Source organism: Drosophila subpulchrella, chromosome 2R (assembly GCF_014743375.2).
Source record: "Drosophila subpulchrella strain 33 F10 #4 breed RU33 chromosome 2R, RU_Dsub_v1.1 Primary Assembly, whole genome shotgun sequence".
Lineage (NCBI taxonomy): Eukaryota > Metazoa > Arthropoda > Insecta > Diptera > Drosophilidae > Drosophila > Drosophila subpulchrella.
This window is the reverse complement of record NC_050611.1, coordinates 11,506,431-11,524,432: the sequence shown is the minus strand read 5'-3', so window position 1 is coordinate 11,524,432 and position 18,002 is coordinate 11,506,431. Positions and strand designations below refer to the sequence as shown.

The window sequence follows — 18,002 nt, the reverse complement described above, 5'->3', positions numbered from 1 at the left end:
CATTAAAACAATTTTAAAAATTGAGTAAAAGTAAAATAAAAAATACTTGTTAAAATTGCTGTAATAAGATCCAAAATTTTTAAATTTTACCCTCTTAAAATCTGACGTATTTTTAAATAGCCCAGTTATTCACAAACAACATCGTTAGTATCCTAGAACTTCTGTTAAAAGGAGAGCGTCAAACATTCATTAAAACAATTTAAAAAATTGGGTACAACATATATAAGAAATGCTTGCTGAAATTGAAACAATTCCCGCTGCCAATTTCAAATTTTACCCGCTTCCAAAAAATTCAAATCTGACGGGAAAAAGCCGGAAGCGACACCACTGCCTATTGGGAAAATACTGCAAAGGAGTGACTTTACTTGAGCATACATTTAATACCAAAGCAGAATAGTTTTGGTATTTTTTTTGCCGACACCACTTCCGCTTCTGGTAACACTGGCGCACAAGACTTTTGTTGTTGTTGCTGGCTTGTGGGTGTCGAGGCAGTTTCGCGGCGCAATGTTGCAAGTGAATTTTGGGTAAACAAAATCCGTTGATAAGACATTCGCACGGTACTAATCGCACGGGAGTAGCGCGACATTTTCACCGCTGACAAGCCCGCCTAAAGCGCAGTTTAAAGTGCCGATCTAAGCCAGGCTTCGTTTCCTGCGAGTGTGCCTGTGTGTGTGCGCGAGTGCGGTCGGTGTGTATGTGTTTTGAGCCCACAAGCGTAGCCCGGAAAAAAAGAAGTTTTTCTGTTACCATATTTTTTACCAAGGGCCAAAGGGCGCAGCATCTTCGCTCTCTATCTCGCGCTCTCTCTCGCTCGCTCGCTCGTTCGCTAATGCGACTTTTGCAACTCCAGTTATTGTGTGTAAACAGCAGGTGAAAAATAATACAAAACAAAAAAAAAACAAGGAAAGTGCAAAGAGCAAGGAGAAAGAGGCAAGAAGAAGCAGCAACTCCGCGCAGAGCCACAAAAAGTGACGCATAAATAAAGGTTGCTAATTACAAAAGGTAAACAACATAAAGCCTATTCAGCGATTATCCGAATTCCCAGGCAGCCCATTACAATAGTAATAAAATGTTGCCAAGATTTGTCATTCGAATTGCGTAGTAGATTTCCACGATAGCGAAACTCAGATGAGTGACGCGTTGGCGACGCAGCGCAAAATGTTCATTCATAAAAAGCGTCTGGCCCCCTTTGGCCGCCCCTCCCAAAGGCCCCCTTTTTAGCACCCACCCCTGTTTGTGGTTGCGGCTGGAATTTAGCTTACAAATATTTTTGTTTGTTAGGTCTAGTAAGTGTGGGTTTGGTTGTTTTGCCACCATAGTTTAGGTATTGATGATCTATCAACCATTCTTATAGGTTACGCCACGCCCCTATATCATATCTTTCTAGCATTCCTAACTACATAGATTTCTATAAACCATCAAATATTTTGGGGTTTGCTATGAAGAATATTAAATAGATTACAATTGTACATGTTTTGGGTATTTAATTGTAGCTTAATGAAGTAGAGAGGATTTCTAAAGTATGTATTAATTCCTGTGAGATGTTGCCTAATATCATAGTATTATTATATTTTATCATTGTTGTGGCTTAAGATATAAAATAGATTAAATTGATTAATATTTGATGGTTATTTGGTCTACATACATAAATTTCTATAAACCATCAAATATTTTGGTGTTTGCTTTGAAGAATATTAAATAGATTACGAGTGGACATGTTTTGAGTATTCATTTGTAGCTTAACAGCAGAAATATATTGGATTTCTAAATAATTTATAATTTCCCCTGAGATATTACCTAATAAATTTATATCATTGTTGTGGCTTAAGACATCAAATTGATTAATATTTTTTGGTCTACTCGGTCTATAAGTTCATATAAATATATTTAGAAAAATGAAACTGACCCACCAATTTCGAGCACATTCCTTAATTAATAGACCTTTAAACCATTAAGATTAGATCAGATACCGCCATATGGCAGGCGGCAAATAATTGAACTGCCCGTGCTAATGAAAATTCACACATAGCTTTATCCACGGGTCAGAGCATTTTATCGCTTATCACTTTGGCCTTTCCCCACCTTTTGAGCAATCAGTAATATCGAGGGGGAAAACAATAATACGGAATTTATGGTCAGCGTGTCGCCAAAATGCCAAAGTCAAGCAAAATACACATACAAATAATAAAAAAAAAACAATCAAAATAACTCGGTGACATCATTTTGACTAATCGCCAATTTTAGCATTTGAAAAACGGCGGCTGCTCACCCGGCCCACTAGCAAAAGCGAGGGTGGGAGCGAGAGGGCGCCAGGGAAGGGGCTGCGAGTGGGAGCGAGAGGGCGAGCACACGGGGCAGGTGCGCCAAGCCGAAGTTCAAAACGAAGCTCAAAGCACGAAGCCACTCGGCATTCCAAACACCTACAAGTCGCAAATAGATCGCAGCGGTCTTCCGATATCAGCGAATTTCACTTTCGAGGCCCCCACTTAGATACTACGCACTCGAATTAGTCAGTAATCGCATTACACATTAAACTCGATCTAACAAAAGTAGGGGGTTAACAACATACTTAAGCATTAAAGCAGTGCTTTCATCGGCAGGGTAATAAATCAAAGCCTTTTGCAGCCATATTTCTCGCAGCCTATCCAAGAAAGTGCGATTAAAATTTGCCAGATTTCAGTCATTTTAATTGGTCTTTTTTACGACTCATTGCCCTGTTAACGATCTTTTAATTTTTATTATTACATAAATCAAACAACAAGGGGATTAAACCGAAAATATAGTGCAAGTGGTAGTTACTTATCCTCTTAAAGAGGAACCACTCCAGAAAAAGCAACGGAAACCTGATTTGAAGATTTGCAATGGATTGTAATCGCAACTTATCGGTTTATTTTCACATTATTTCTTGGAATACATAAATATATTGGGTGTTTGGGTTCAGTGGATTTCTAAGATTCTTTTTAATTCTTATTCTTGTTAATTCGATTTCATAGCTTGTATAATGTGATAGGATCTTATGCCTAACTTCAAAGTTAAGGAATCCAGAAAATCCCCTACCAATATATGTTTTTCCCATTTCTTAAAGTATTTATTGGTTATTTGTTGAATATTTCCCCGGCAACTTCGATCAGATTCAATTAACTCGAACATATTGCGGCTCATTAGCAGGGACATTCCAATCTCAAGACGAAGCAGCTTGATCTAGTTCACAGATACACCGCACACCGCACACACGCATCCGCACACCCCACTAGTTATTTCGGTTAATTTTGATGTGTGCTAAGAACCGAGAGTGGAGAGTATAAGGCACCACTGCTCCAGATCCCCAGATATTTCCGAGACTGCGATATATACGTATATGTATGCGCTATGTGTCGACCCGGCCGGGTGGGTGGAAATGTGGAAATGTTGTGAAAAGCTAAATGAGGCGTGACATGAAAAAACGCAGGGAAACAAGAGCAGAGCGACAAACACCCAGTGCAGCATGGAAAACAAACAAACTGAGTTGAGTGCGGCCACCCACAACATGACAGCCGCCACAACAATGGCAATAGAAATGCTGAAAACCAGAACAAGAACTTGGGGGCCCCGTAAACTCTAGCCCTGGAGTAATTTCGGCCTAGAGAATGGCACAAAAAACTGGCCAGTTGCCTGCGGAAGACAAAAGAAAAGATGGCTCAGAAAAAAATGCAGAAAGCCAAGAGCGGAAAGAAAAAAAGAGGGAATTTCGTGGGGGGAGCAGCGCACAATTAACCCTTTCTTTGATGTCCCGCCTCCGCCACTGTCCACTGTGCTTTAATTAGTTTATAGAACAAGCGTGCCTCCCAACTGCAATAAAATTAATCGTTTATGCTGTAATCGCATTTAGCGGCGCCGACCTCCTTTCCAGTTTCCCTGGCTGCCCCCGATTCTCCACCGATTTGATGTATGGTACGGATATCGAAAGCGACAGCTATATTCCATAACCAAGAGGCAGTCATGTATGGGCATTCCATTACTGGGGGATTTTTGCTGGCGAGTGGAGCGTAAAGCATCTGGTTATTTTTAGAGCAAACCCATCGGTTACCCCCCGGTTACTTCCCTGAATAAACCCCCATGAACGCAAAGGGCTAACCATAATTGTTCGTGCTTTACAATCAATTTTGCTCAAGAAACCAATTAACCGCACACAGTAAAGTCCAGAGGCCACAGTAATATGGGAGGATGTGGGATTACAGTACTCAAAAGCAGGAACAGCAGGATGTGCCACAGGATTGGCCATAGGATTGGCCATACGGTTGGCCATAGGATTGGCCATAGGATTGGCCACAGCAGCCAACTCTACTGGAGCACATCATGCTGCAGTCTGCTCTACAAGGAGATCGACAGGAAGGTTGGGAACGGCGGGGACCACAGGACGATCCATAGCAGGAACCATAGGATGGACTACAGAAGGGATTCCAGCTGGGTCCACAGCCACCTCCACCTCCACATCCTCCTTCTCCACCTCCTCCTCCTCCTCCGTAGCGGGAATCTCCACAGCCGCGATCACTGAAGGTGGTGCCAAAGGGTCCGTTTCCGCCACTCCAACCACATCGCGTGAATCCCGAGTACTTTCCATACGGACAGTCCCCGCAGGCGCACTCCGGATAGGGTCCAATGTAGAAGGGATTGAACTGCCCGCAGCTGCACATGATCTGTGGCTAATATCGGGGGTCCATCAATGGGCGGGCGTACAAGATCAACTACTCACATTCTGGACTTTACGGTGCGCGGCCAAAAAGCTTCTCTAATCGGTAGAATTTCAATAATCGCCTCCAAAAATTGCTTCGTAATTTCCCATATAACGCCAAAAGCCAACTAGACATGGCATTGTATCGAACAAACAGATCTACAGGGGGGGTTAATATATATGGCTATAGTTTCATCTGGCGCGTTTTGTTTGTAAACATTGGTCATGGCTAATAAATATTTGGGCATCCAACTTCCGCTTTCGAGAAAATGAGAAAAATAATTTGGATATTGTTTACGCCAGGGATATTTAATACATTTGAAAAGCATTTGTCGGAATTAGCTGGATATTTATTTGAGAAACCATAATGTGTTGATTTTCAGATCTAATGAGTATTTTTATTTCAAGACTGATTTTTCCCAAGGCATTTCGCACATGCTTATATCATCATTTTGCTAAGCTCCATTGATTGGTCAGCAGCGCTGTCGTCGTGAACAATGCCATTATGTGTGACAGTTGCATTTCAAATCTCATTATAGATTTATGCAAAATGTAAGCAGAAACCCCAAAGAAAGGCAGACTGGCCGGCGATTTCCCTATGAGATGGGGCCACTTTGACCACTTTAGCCCTGGCCTGCATTGATTTGTGGGGCTTTCTTTGTCGTTTCCCTTTTTGCCGCAAAACCTCTTTGACTGGGATTCGATTTCCAATTCCAATTCCACTCCCATTTCGATTGCAGTTGATTGACTCGACTTTTGTCGTTGACATGGCAAAAAAAAAGTAGAAGAATAGTAATAGAAATTGCACAATTTTCCAGCCCCCAGACGAGATTCGCTTGGTTTAGCTGAATATATCTTATCGGTGGCTACGGTCTGTTTGCTTTGCAGATCGTTATCAACGCTTGTGAGATAGTGGAACGCAATCCAAATGGATCGTGAAATGAGAAAAACTGCCCACACAACATGTTTATTTAGATGTCTGTGCGACTGCCCTTTTGTTACGTAAGAGATTACGAGTGCGTGGGCAGCGGCGAAACTAGAAATAATTTCCCATATTCGGTTACAACACAGCCAAGCCAAAAAAAGAAGAAAAACGAAAAACCACCCACAAGCTGTGCCCACTTTTTAGTGCCCTTGTGCAAAACACTTTGGCACACTTTAAGCGACATTCTGTCTGCTGATTTTCGACTCGTTTGGCCAATTAGCTGACTATTTAGAACCGCTGCAGCTCGGTTCCCAAATTCTCGATTTGTTTTGGCCTTAGGTTTTGTTTTTCCCTAGATTTTCCGCTGCAAAGCGCACGTTCATATGCCAAAAATAGGGCGTGACTCGGGTGATAAAGTGGAAAATATTTACTGCGAATCGTTCGCTCATCTGTGCTAATTATACGGGGGATTGTCATCGATGGATCAGATCATGTCTGTTGTGAAAACGGTTGTCACGCCCCGTGTTTTGGGGTCTATACCCAGAGGTCCATAGCCAGAGGTATCTGATTTTATCTCCCCCTTCCCTTCAAACTGCAATCAATTATTGCTCAGCTGAGCATTTGCATAGTTCGAGAGGAATTTGTAACTACTCGTAAGTGTGGGCTATTCTACAAATCATTAATCTGTGGGCGGTGGGTGTTGTGGACTGCACGTGCAGGTGCAGGTAATTTTACAAATGCGTAGCTACTTCTATTTGGAATAATGAATAATGCAGTTTATATGTGCCTTGGAGTGGTAATTTGCTCATCGGTTTCTGCGCTTGAATTACCTCGATTGTTTGCAGTAAACAGTAGAGAAATTTCGCATCGAATTGATTAAACATTTAGCTCAACTTGAAATTTAGATGATTAAATATTGGTATAATTATTGCCAAGTTACTTTCTAAAATATTTTGATTTATTAAGAACGAGGTTGTTGACTAATGCATGAAGTCGTTGATTTAGAATGACTGCATGAGCTGTTCTGTGTTAGAAAATATAATATCTTACGTATAATAGAATGAGGCTTAAGAAATATCCCTGTTTATTTTAAAAATATATCATTTGTACATCCCTGCTTGTATTTCGCATTCAGCTGACAGTTTAAGTTTAATGCAATCAAAGTCAAAGACACTGCAGACCTTCCTTTATTTTTATCAAGGCGTTCAAGAGGGATTTATCTGACCTTGGACAGGCGGCTGTGGGCCCATCATCTGCATTGTTGTCAGCACTTTCTCAGCCACCTGCTTGGCGAACGAGGAGCGGACAGGCAAATCCCCAAGATCCGAGGATTATGGCCACAGTAAACTCTTCAGAGTGCGTCAGCTGCCACTACAACTTCAAACAAAGCGAATGGCTCCGTTTCTTAAGCTCTTTGGTATACACTTTATTCACCTGCCTCCTTGGTGGGGGCCTCAATCCCTCTGGAAATCCTTGAGCGGCGACAACTAATGGCGCTTTGTGGTGCCGTGGAATGTGCATTTCGCTCTTGGCTCTGCCAGCTGAGTTGTATGTAGTAAGTGGCACAGAACCACCACTACACCATACCCAATGCCAACCCATTCCCTTCCTGCATGCTCCTATTACGAGCTGTACACATAATTACTCCGCCTGCGCATTCTGACGAGGCTGATGACAGTTGCCTCGTCTAACTGGGACACCACTTCCTTCCATCGGGAGCCAGCAGGGTTCTCGTTCTGGTTTGTGCCCAGCTTTTGTTGTGCTCATGGACTAATTTCGTTGGCTTTGACGGTTGGGAGCACGTTAAAAAATATATCACCAGTATTGGTTATCATACAGTATTATCTATGGCATATCAGCATGACATACGTATAATAATGTTTTCACAACTTAGCCATAAACTTAGACGAACAGTAAGCACGGATTTTGGTTTTACCATATATATACATTCCTAATTTTTACAACTTTCACACCTGCTTACAGATTAAATAGTATACCTAGAATAAACCGTTCTCAAAACCATTTTCTCGATCTCAAAAATAGACCAATATCCATTTAATGTCAAATTCCAGTGGTGTTTGCAGAAGTGTTTGTGGTTTGCGAGACTAATTTTGCCTCGAAAAACTCTATTTCAAGAACGCTTCATCTCAAATACAAAGTCAAGTGCAGTTTGTCTTGATTTCAAGAACGTTTCCTTCTCATATAAGTAGGAAGAAGAATTCCCAAATTAAGAACATTTGATCGTGGTTTTTTCTACTCTCATTTTTTTGGTTATAATATATAATATATATCCTGATGAAATCTTATTGTTTAACCTTGATGTTTGACAATTTTTCCCTGTGCATAAATGAGCCCATCCGAGTTATGCGACTTCCCTTGCAAGAACCATCAATTATGCCAAATGGAGCATATGCACATCCACTGTTGGCTCAATTTTTCAATTAACTTACCTGTAGTTCCAGTCAGCCATTTAGCTTTGGCCATATTTCGAGCCTGGGACCTGGGACAAAAGGTTATTGCCTCGGCCAGCGATTTGAGCTGATCAATTCGGCCAGACATGCAATCTCCTGTCCTGCTGGTGCTGCAAAAACGGAAAAGTCGGAATTAACACGGAATAAATCCTGGTCACCCCCTCGCTCTGAAATTGCAAATTATGTGCCCAGTTATCATCGTTGAAGCCGGTTGTTTGGCTTTGATTTCCCAGGCACGCAAATGGCATAAAACAGCAGCACCCCGGACTCACAGGACTCCCAGGACTTGGCCAGGAATCCCAGGACACGGAGGACTTTCAGCTGAAACTTGTTTAATTTCTGTTCTGTTCTGTTCTGCGGCAAAAGCGCACAGCAAAGGGAAAATGTGGAAGTGGGAGGGGATCGGGATGGGAATGGGGAGAACTTTGATGCAGGTCCTGGACACGCTATCGTCCTCGTCCTTGTTGCTATTCATATTTCATCCATGCGGTTTCTCCGCTTTGCTCGTCGTCTGTTTTCCTATATTTTTTTAGTTTCTTTCTGCTCAGTTAGTAAATTGAGCATCAACGTGAGTCCTGACTTACCTGTCCCTGGAGTTCTTTTTGGGTTCACCTGGGGTCGTCCATGCAGGTGATGGATGGTCCGATGGCTGGCTATTTAGAAGGCTGATTTAAAGTTTCTGCTGCAAAAAGGAAAACATTTTCCACCTTTGCTGATATGCTAATTAAATGGATTTATTCCTCGCTTGTTTAATGGCTGTGAAAGGATTATTTTGACCACTTTTACACAACTTTAGGGGTATGCCATAGGGAATAACTTACATCATTAAAATTGCAAATAAATAAGCACCGAATTTGTATTCAGACTAATGGAGAATTAAACCAAACTAGTTCTGGGTCACATTTATGGCTACGTGCCTGCATTTGCACAATATTTGATGTGTATTGCACTGTTTTTTAATGCCACAACTAATAAAATGGGATTAGTGCTTTGTTTTGTTGTCTCAACTTCGATATTTGTTTGGCATCTGATGGACTTGTTTTATCTGTTCCATTTAATTAACATTATTGAAAGCCCAGAGCTTACCAGATTATCTAATAAATTCATGCAAATGTTTTGCATTCATAGTTCTGTCGGTAAAGGCTGGCCTCATTTTTTTAAATACGTTCGCATTTAAATAAAATGTATATTATATTTGTCTGATTCTCCATCTGCCTCTGTTGCATCACATCACTTAGTTCGACCCATTTCCCATTTGAGGCCGAACTTAAGCCCGAGTTCAATCACAAATTGCACTTTGCCGGTAATGAGGTTCAAACTTCTGGCCTACAAACTGAGTTTAATGACTTCAACTTAAATTTTCCGGTAAAGTTTCATCAAAAGTGTCGCCAGCAGGACTTTGAATTAGAAAAGTTAGCCCAAAGGTCTGGTTATTTAAAAGGGGGCGCTTGTAAATAAATGGCAGTAGAAAAATATAAACAATAGACAATACAAATATGTAAAACAAGTAAGAAATCTGCATGAATTGAACTGCTGGCTGACCACAACAAAAGCTGCCAACTATTGCGGTTGCAATTGGGCAAATCCCCAAAGAACGAGGAGGTGTTTGGGGCTTTTGCAATGGAATTTAATATGCTGTCGACACGGAAAAAAGAGAATTCTTAGTGCAGAGATCTCTGAATGACACGAATAGGGATGTACGCCCCCCTAGCCTCCTTAACCCTCTTTTTGTTCACTGAGAGAAAAGGGCTTAAAGTACTTTTGAAATGATTTTGTTTTTAGGTAACAAGCGTTTGAAATCAATTACCTATTTAAACCTTATAAATCCTATAGATCTTATACATATCTGTAACCCTATAGTATTACCGTGAATTATACTATACATGAAATTGTTTCTATTATTTTTATTTTAAATTTTTAAACGTGCTTTTTAGGAATCAAGTGAAATACTTAGAAATATAATACTCTAGGGATATGAAACTTCTAAAAAAGCGTCCAAATGTATGTTGTAAAGATGGGATCTTCGTTATTTTGAGTAGATTATCAAATCATTTGTATCTTTTACTTTGGGAACCTCTTTGAACGTTGTCTTTTTTAAGAAATTGGTAATCAGAGAGATTTGATTGGAAACGTAAATCATTAGAGGTCAGAAAAGACTTAAAAATGTGTCAGAAAGTATGCTGTGAAAATTGCAATTACGGCATTTATCCTTAGATATACATTTTAAAAATATATCAAGGCATACTCTTAGACACTTTTGTTAATCAAAAATTTCTTTCTGTGTGTGTATAATCGGTGGGTGGCCACTTGGCAGACGCTCATGCGAGGAGCAGCAGGATGTCAACGCTCGGGGCGAGTGGCAGCATCAAAACTGCAGCAGCCGCTGGCAATGCGGAATTCCCTGCCCCCTTTCCTGGCACCCCCTTTCCCCTCTGCCAATCTCGCCAGCGTACTCCTCCTTTTCCTGGCCAAACTAAAATTATTCAGCCAGGTCTTGTTGCATACTTTTGAGCGCAAATGTTTGCAGAGCATTCGCTTCGTGCCCCAAGAATTTGTGAGTGTGCTAGTGCGAGGACGAGTGTTGGTTGTGTGTTGGGTGTGTGTGGGTGGGGTGTGTGCGCATATTTATATATAGGATGTCCTAACGGCTGTTGTTGCTCTATTTACGTGTGACCAAGGGGAGGAGGAGCACCAGAGGAACGCCGGGGCCTTGTGACTCATCATCCTCAATCTCCAAACATTCCGCACATCCCCACATTGAGATAAAAACGACCCTGTAAAATCAAGCATTCTTAGGATATTAAGAAAGTTTTCCAAAGCAATTTATAAAAAATTCTAGCTAAAAATCACACAAATTATGTTTTCGGCTAGTGGTGTCCTTTAATTACAGTTGGTTTAGGATTCTTAATTAGCTGCATTAAAATGAGAAATGGTCATATTATAGAATTTAAAAGTTGCGGTTAAAAAAGTAATTGGAGCATACTTTTGTCTTCAGGCTCCAAATTTGCATACGTTTTCAAGGCTTTAAGCCCAATTTTAGTTCACAGTACACCTTTTGAAAACTTACTTGTACAAGATGAGAAATACTTTCTCCCAGTGCATCTCATTCCCAGTTCCGTCATCAACTTCGTCATCTCGGCTCCAGTTCCATTCACAGTTTGCAGTTTCAAATTGAATTTCAGTTTGGGCAGCCCCTGCCACCGCATTTCCCCCTCTTGTAATAACACTATCATTTAGTCGACAGAGGGCAGCAGGAAAAAGGAAGCGGCATTTAAATGAGAATGCTTGTTTAAATTGGCCAGCTCAGGATCTGGATGATGAAAGGACATGGCAGGCAGGATGGGACATATGTTGGCATTGTGAGACAGAAATGGAAACCAGATCCACACAGAAAAGTTCTCTGATTATTTTCGTATGATGACTCAGAGATGTCTACTTGCTATTTTCCAAGGACATTTTTTTTTATTCTCCCTCTCATGAAAGATGGAAAATCAATTGCGAAAAGTTGGGAACGAGAAGCGTGATGTGACAGCAACTTCTGGAGTTGTCGACACCCTTCTGGCGTGGATGATTATGAATGCTTCGAGGATATGACGAGGATGCTGCGCCGGAAGAAGGGGGAGCTGCGGGGCGTACTTGTCGATTAATTGGACTGGCAAAGCGGTTTATGCGCGAGCAATAACTTTTATCGCCTAGGCGGATTATTAAATTCGCTTTGTTTCACTAACTAGCTGGGGGATAGGCGGCGCGGGGATTTCCCGTCTGTCTCCCTGGATTGCTCACTTCCGTTTCCGGCGATGGCCGCCAGCAGGGATGCAGCCACAGCCACTAGACAATGTTATCACACTTGCAAAAATTCTAAAATCACGATTTGGTGTTGCCAATGGAACGCACAGTTTCCAAGAAAATGAATCATAAGCCAATGATTAATAGACAATCGATAGACTTTTCGGAAAGTTATTTATATTTAATTTTTCATGACATCACAACTGAATCATTTTATAAGGATTTTTATTTTCCATTATTTATTTAAATCTCCCAGTGCATTGACAACGAGCTTGTCGAAGCCAGACGCCAAACACAATGGAACATGTGGAAAGGGGGCTGAGTGCAGGATTGAATAGACTCCCCACGCAGGCAGGGAATCCCTCTGCGGTGGCACAGCATTTCTGCTCCCAATCCCCCACCACTGACCCACTTAGCTGCTCCTTCAGAGCCCTATAACTATTTACGATTATGCTTATTATAATGCATATGCTTTAATTAAATTGCAGGCATATCGGGAGCAGCAGAGGATCAGAAATGGAGCTTGAGCCGCGTGTGGCCATCCTGCAGGACCTGCGCCTGCAGACCTTCGACTCCATTCGATTCGCATCCTATCGCACCGCCTCCAAGCTGCGCTACATACAGAAGTCCACAAATCTCCATTTGGTGGACATATGGAATGTGATCGAGGCGTTCCGCGAGAATGGACTGAACACGCTGGAGCCGCAGAGCGAGGTGAGCGTGGCCAGGCTGGAAACCCTGGTCTCCTCGCTTTACCACAACCTCAACAAGCGCCTGCCCACCGCTCAGCAGGTGCCCGTGGACTCCAAGGCGGGTCTGCTGCTCAACTGGCTCCTGGCTGCCTACACAAGGTAAGGCATTCCGCAATTAATTTATACTTGAATCCGTGAATTCTTCAGAAGATTACGTATGTTTAAGTATGTCATGTATGTTTATACTGATATCGCTAACGTCTGTTCAATAAACTAAAACAAAATCCGCGAATTCTTTAGAAGACGGCGGCCATGTGTCATATGTATTTACCTCATTACCTAAAAGAAAAAACGCGAATTCTTCAGAGGCTGAAGAAGAGGCTGTAGCATTAAAGCATCACCCAAGTCGCTTCATTATTAATAACGATTATTTTAAATTTAAGATATCACGTATAGCCATCTTAGTGCTTTTCAGTTTTTAATAACGATTATTATTGGTCACTGTTAAAATCTCCTTTTTCCCCTTGCAGTGATAACTCGGGAAAGATTCGCGTGTTCTCCATCAAAGTAGCCCTGGCCACCATGTGCTCCGGCAAGCTGGTGGACAAACTAAGATGTGAGTAGCATTGAAAACCATTAAAAACTGTAATTATAATCATCCCCTCTTTTCACAGACATTTTCTCGCAGATCTCGGACGGCGCTGGCCAGCTGGTGGCCTGGAAGCTGGGCGAGTTCCTGCGCGAGGTGCTGGCCCTGCCGGCGGCCGTGTACGAGTCGCCCACATTCCACTACAAGGAGGGGCTCGAGGAGGAGATCTTCCCGGCCGAGAACAAGGTGACGGTGAACGACTTTATGGCCACGCTGATGTCCGAGCCGGGGCCGTCCTGCCTCGTCTGGCTGCCGCTGGTGCACCGGCTGGCCACCGTGGAGACCATTGTGCATCCGACTGTCTGCTCTGTTTGCCACAAGGAAAACTTCACCGGGTTTCGTTATCGCTGTCAGCGGTGTCACGCCTACCAGTTGTGTCAGGAGTGCTTCTGGCACGGCAAGACATCGCTGAACCACCAGAACGATCACGAGGTCAAGGAGTACTCGAGCTACAAGTCGCCCAGCAAACAGATCGGTCACTCGCTGCGCAAGAGCTTCCGCTGTGTGCCCGAGAAGACGGTGCAGGTGCTACCCCGCTTCCCCGACCAGCCGGAGAAGACGCTCAACCTGTCGCACATCGTGCCGCCCTCGCCGCTGCCCTCGCACAACGGCTTCTCGGACCCCTCGGGCCTCGTACATGGCCACCACGGCCCCGGGCATCCGGGCCTACCGGGCCAGCACGGCCTCTTTGATCGCTCCAGCACGCTCGACTCGCGGGCCACAGGTCGCAGTCTGGACAGCGCCAGCGGCACTGCCGGCACCACCATGTCCCGCGTGGCAGCCGCCTCCGCCAACGACGAGGAGCACCGCCTGATTGCCCGCTATGCCGCCAGATTGGCCCAGGAGAACCGAGCGGTGAGTATGAGCGGTGTGATACGATGGGGTATCTAGAATGCCTTCTAATTTCTCTACGCTCCTTCTAAATATAGCCCTCCAACTTGCCCGACAGTGCCACACCCATTGGCACGGACAACTCGCGAGCCCAGCGCGAACTGATTGCCCAACTGGAGTCCAAGAACAAGGAGATAATGCGGGAGATAGCGCGCCTGAGGCGTCAGCAGGAGACGGAGCAGATGGCCCCGGAGAATCCGGCGCTGGTCAACGAACTGCGCGCCTTAAGGCAGCGGAAGGGAGAGCTGGAGGGTCATCTGTGTGCCCTGCAGGATTCGCGGCGACAGCTAATGGAGCAGCTGGAGGGGCTGATGCGTATGCTGAAGAACCAGCAGACAGCCTCGCCCCGCTCCACGCCAAACTCGAGTCCTCGCTCTGGAAAATCGCCACCAATGCCCGGAGGAGCTGGTATCCTGGGCACCTCACCCATGAGTGCCCTGCACGCCCAGCAGATGCAGCAGCATCCCATGGCCGGAGGAGGAGGAGGAGGAGGCAGGCCCACCCAGCAGCAACTCCTCCAACAGCAACAACAGCAGCAGGCACATGGCCATGGTCCATTCAGCCAGAGCCAGCTGGATCAGCTCAACCAGATCAGCAGCGATATGCGCAGCGCCTTCGCAGCCAACGGAAGTGCAAGTGAGTAGGGATGCGGAGGGGATGACCCCTGGGATACTTTTTCGGTTAGGTTCGGTCATGTCCAAATTTTGAGCTCCCCTGTGTGTGCAATTGGTTAACGCGAGAGTTTAGGCCTGGGTTCTCAGACAGATATTAATCGTATAATCCGCGGGAACACCGCCACTGGCAAAACAAAACACACCAAATACCTGATATCACCTGACCAATCACCACCAAAAACACACGCTCTCACGCCCAAAAACACACTCGTTTCTTGATCGCTTCGCCTTCGCAGCGCCACCGCCAATGCGCACCACCACTGCCACTGCCCATGTCAGTGCCATTCCCAGCCTCAATCCGATTCCGCTCCAGAATCCGAATCCCGACGCGGAGCTCAATGAGGCCGCCGATCATCTAACGTCGGCCATTTCCCACATGGTCAGCGACCTGAACGCAGGTAAATCGTTGGACTCGATCTTTCTCATCTTTCCAACCGCTTTCGCTTCTGAATATGCAACTGCCACTGCATCTGCATCTGCATCGGCTGATCCTGCTCCTGCTCCTGCTCCTCTTAATGATGCTCGTGAATGGTGGTCTGCACTGCACCAGCACGTAGATTTCGTAGTAGCACCGCTTCTAGAGCCACCAAAACCAAAAACACAATCCCCGCTCCAAATGGAATGTTTTCACTCTGTGCTTATCCGTGTTCTTTTTTGGTGTGCGTATTGTCTTTGGGTCTCGCATCCATTTCCAGGACGGGGAAGGGCCAATCTGGGGGCTCAGCCGACGGGCAGCAGCTCCCTGCCGCAGGCTCGCTTCATCATGCCACTGGGTAAGTTGTCCCGGGCTGCATCGATCCGAACCGATCCTCCTCCTCCTTCGTTCTTCTCTAAAGCGACCACTTTTTTCCCTTTTGTTTTCTTCGTTTTCTCAAACCGTTTGATTTTAGATTATTTCCCCAATAGACGGCATAAGAAAAAATGCTGCAAATATTGAGCTTTACCCCGTTTGGTTAGTTGCCCCTTATAATTTTCGCTCATTTCTTCTGTATGTCAAAAATCGGGGGACCCTGCCTTCCAAACCAAACAAAAACCAAATAACCCAAACAAAAAAAACCCGATCAAGAATTCCGACACATCGAGGGCGGCGAGTCGGAGGACTCGAGTCAGTGCGAGTGCAACGATTGCGAGTGCGGGGAGTACGAGGAGGTGTTCCGCACCGACGAGGATCTCGAGTGCGAGGGAGCCGCAGCTCCCTTCGGGGATCCATACCCGGGCATTCCCGAGGAGGACCACTTCGATTACACGTTCGGGCAGGGCGAGGAGCTGTCGCAGGTGAACCGCATCCTGGGCTACCGCAATCACCCGGAACTGTTCATCGACGATGACCAGGCCGGCTTCCCGGCGCTGCACGAGATCGGTGAGACAATCGATGAACTGCAGCTGATCATGCACGCTTATATCATGAAGTATAGTCTGAATATATAAGGTGTTATATATCGTCGTAGGTTACCAAATATATATACTCTCCGATCAGGTAAAATATGCCAAATCTACTGCCTCTAGACCATCCTAGCTCGCTCGACTCACGAATCTCCACTCCACTCCGCAGGTAGATCTCAAGTCGGGGTTATCTATCAATAGTTATCTCTATAGTTCTACTATATATAGCTCTCATCATCATCGCTGCACTCTCAAAATCGTCTCTCTATCTCAATCTCAATCTCAGTCAGTCCATCCTAGTTAGTCTCTAGATTTGATTCACGTTGGCTGCTTGACTCAAAGGATTCGAATAAATTGTCTGATTTTAATTAGTGCCTTTAACGATAATGCATATGTTTACCGCAAACTTGAATAATTTCAGATTTCGACGAATCTCAATCGTATAACCAAGAGTGGAACGAAAAGGTAAAGGATTTCGCCACGAAATCCTGCTCATTGTTGATCTAGATGTTGTTCTTTGCCGTTGTCTATCCCTTTTTATCTTTCTCCTCTATACGTACATGCACTCGATATACCCTAAATAACCGAACTATATATCTATATCCTGTAGCTAGTGTAGTGATTGCCACATTTCAATTGCCTTTGCATGCCAGAGACTTTAACTTGAGTACGATTAAATGGAAGAATGCGTTGTAATAACTTGATTTAAAGCGGAGTTTTATGTGTTTCCACAGGCAAATGCGAATAGCCAATGGCAGGAGCAGTTTGCACAATGGAGTCTTAACTCGCAAAAGAACTAAGGACTCGCCACCAGTGGACCAGTGGAAACAGCAGGACTGGGAATCTCCGGAGGCAGCTGGACCGAAAGATGAAGACGAACTCTCGCTTAGCTTTTTACCCTACCTTAACTCATATGTTGACTTAGAGCAATTTATTTATTGATTATTTTATGGAGCCGTAGCCTACACCACCTTAATCATTATAATTTATACCTTGATGTTTGGTATCTGCGTAATTGTAAACATATATATGATTATTTTATCGAAGCAAAGAATATGAATATAGCTGATAAGCAAGACTTGCAGTTGCACTGCTCCTTGAAGTCGCAAATCCATTGAATCTCGTTGAAACTTTTACGATCGTACTGCTAAAGGGCAATAAGAGGTAATGGCGTTTTAATTTTAGGTTTCCACGATTTCGTAATTGGCTTCTAGATTTTGTAAGCGCCCGCGCCAGCGGTTATTTATTACCATGAAACTTAACAAATCGAAAATCAAATCACGTAATGCGTAATACAAATACGATATAGACATTTACATATTATGTACTTAATAACTAGCAACTTGTTGAGAACCTAAAATCAAATTCTAAATGCTAAACATTATACACACATTAAACACTTTGAGATACGGTAAAGCCAACAACTATTTGAGCCACAACAAAAACCCAATGTTAAACACTAAAAATGAAAAAAACAAAACACGATTTATATATTATCCATTTATAATATGCATTCATACAAGAAAAGTTATACCATATAATCGTAACGGCATACTGCACGAGATAGAGAAAATCCGACATTTATAGAACTTATACATAACTACTGAATAATATTACAAAAGAGAAAGCTAAATAAAAAGGCATTTTAAACAATCACACATGAAAGCCGTTTATTTCAAATTTAAAATTAATTCAGAGATGACACTTGGTGTTAGTATTTCTATATTATATACCCTATTAAAGTTCCCCACCAATAAACCTTGGGCACATTTTAAATGATTGGGCCCCCGCACTCTCTAGATTTCTGGAGTAAGATTGCG

General features: G+C 43.7%; 2 protein-coding genes across 8 annotated transcripts; one reads left to right on the top strand and one right to left on the bottom strand.

Moving 5' to 3' along the window:
- Positions 1 to 460: 460 nt before the first annotated feature.
- On the top strand, positions 461 to 17,840 carry LOC119549623 (dystrobrevin beta). 5 transcript variants are annotated; one of them, XM_037857800.1, is made up of 10 exons: positions 461 to 1,002; positions 12,382 to 12,744; positions 13,116 to 13,201; positions 13,260 to 14,089; positions 14,164 to 14,761; positions 15,036 to 15,197; positions 15,495 to 15,572; positions 15,866 to 16,276; positions 16,604 to 16,647; positions 16,917 to 17,840. In XM_037857800.1, the coding sequence occupies exons 2-8, from the start codon at positions 12,410 to 12,412 to the stop codon at positions 16,225 to 16,227; spliced, it is 2,451 nt and encodes an 816-aa protein (XP_037713728.1). In that variant the 5' UTR covers positions 461 to 1,002; positions 12,382 to 12,409; the 3' UTR covers positions 16,228 to 16,276; positions 16,604 to 16,647; positions 16,917 to 17,840. The 5 variants fall into 5 exon arrangements, with proteins under 5 accessions (XP_037713728.1, XP_037713730.1, XP_037713729.1 ...); XM_037857802.1 differs by lacking the exons at positions 15,495 to 15,572; positions 15,866 to 16,276 and having other exon boundaries at positions 16,917 to 17,838; XM_037857801.1 differs by lacking the exons at positions 16,604 to 16,647; positions 16,917 to 17,840 and having other exon boundaries at positions 15,690 to 16,008.
- Positions 4,127 to 4,941, bottom strand: LOC119549625 (small cysteine and glycine repeat-containing protein 2). 3 transcript variants are annotated; one of them, XM_037857805.1, is made up of 2 exons: positions 4,733 to 4,868; positions 4,127 to 4,682 (listed from the first exon to the last, which is right to left on the bottom strand). In XM_037857805.1, exon 2 carries the CDS (start codon positions 4,671 to 4,673, stop codon positions 4,221 to 4,223), a length of 453 nt encoding a protein of 150 aa, XP_037713733.1. In that variant the 5' UTR covers positions 4,674 to 4,682; positions 4,733 to 4,868; the 3' UTR covers positions 4,127 to 4,220. The 3 variants fall into 3 exon arrangements, 2 of the variants coding, with proteins under 2 accessions (XP_037713733.1, XP_037713735.1); XM_037857807.1 differs by having other exon boundaries at positions 4,127 to 4,676; positions 4,733 to 4,861; XR_005219421.1 differs by having other exon boundaries at positions 4,524 to 4,665; positions 4,733 to 4,941.
- Positions 17,841 to 18,002: the final 162 nt, after the last annotated feature.

Coding starts and splice junctions, on each gene's coding strand:
- LOC119549625 (XM_037857805.1), bottom strand. CDS start 4,673: ATGTGCAGCTGCGGGCAGTTCAATCCCTTCTACATTGGACCCTATCCG.
- LOC119549623 (XM_037857800.1), top strand. CDS start 12,410: ATGGAGCTTGAGCCGCGTGTGGCCATCCTGCAGGACCTGCGCCTGCAG. Junction 12,745..13,115: donor CTCCTGGCTGCCTACACAAG/GTAAGGCATTCC, acceptor TTCCCCTTGCAG/TGATAACTCGGGAAAGATTC. Junction 14,762..15,035: donor CGCAGCCAACGGAAGTGCAA/GTGAGTAGGGAT, acceptor TCGCCTTCGCAG/CGCCACCGCCAATGCGCACC.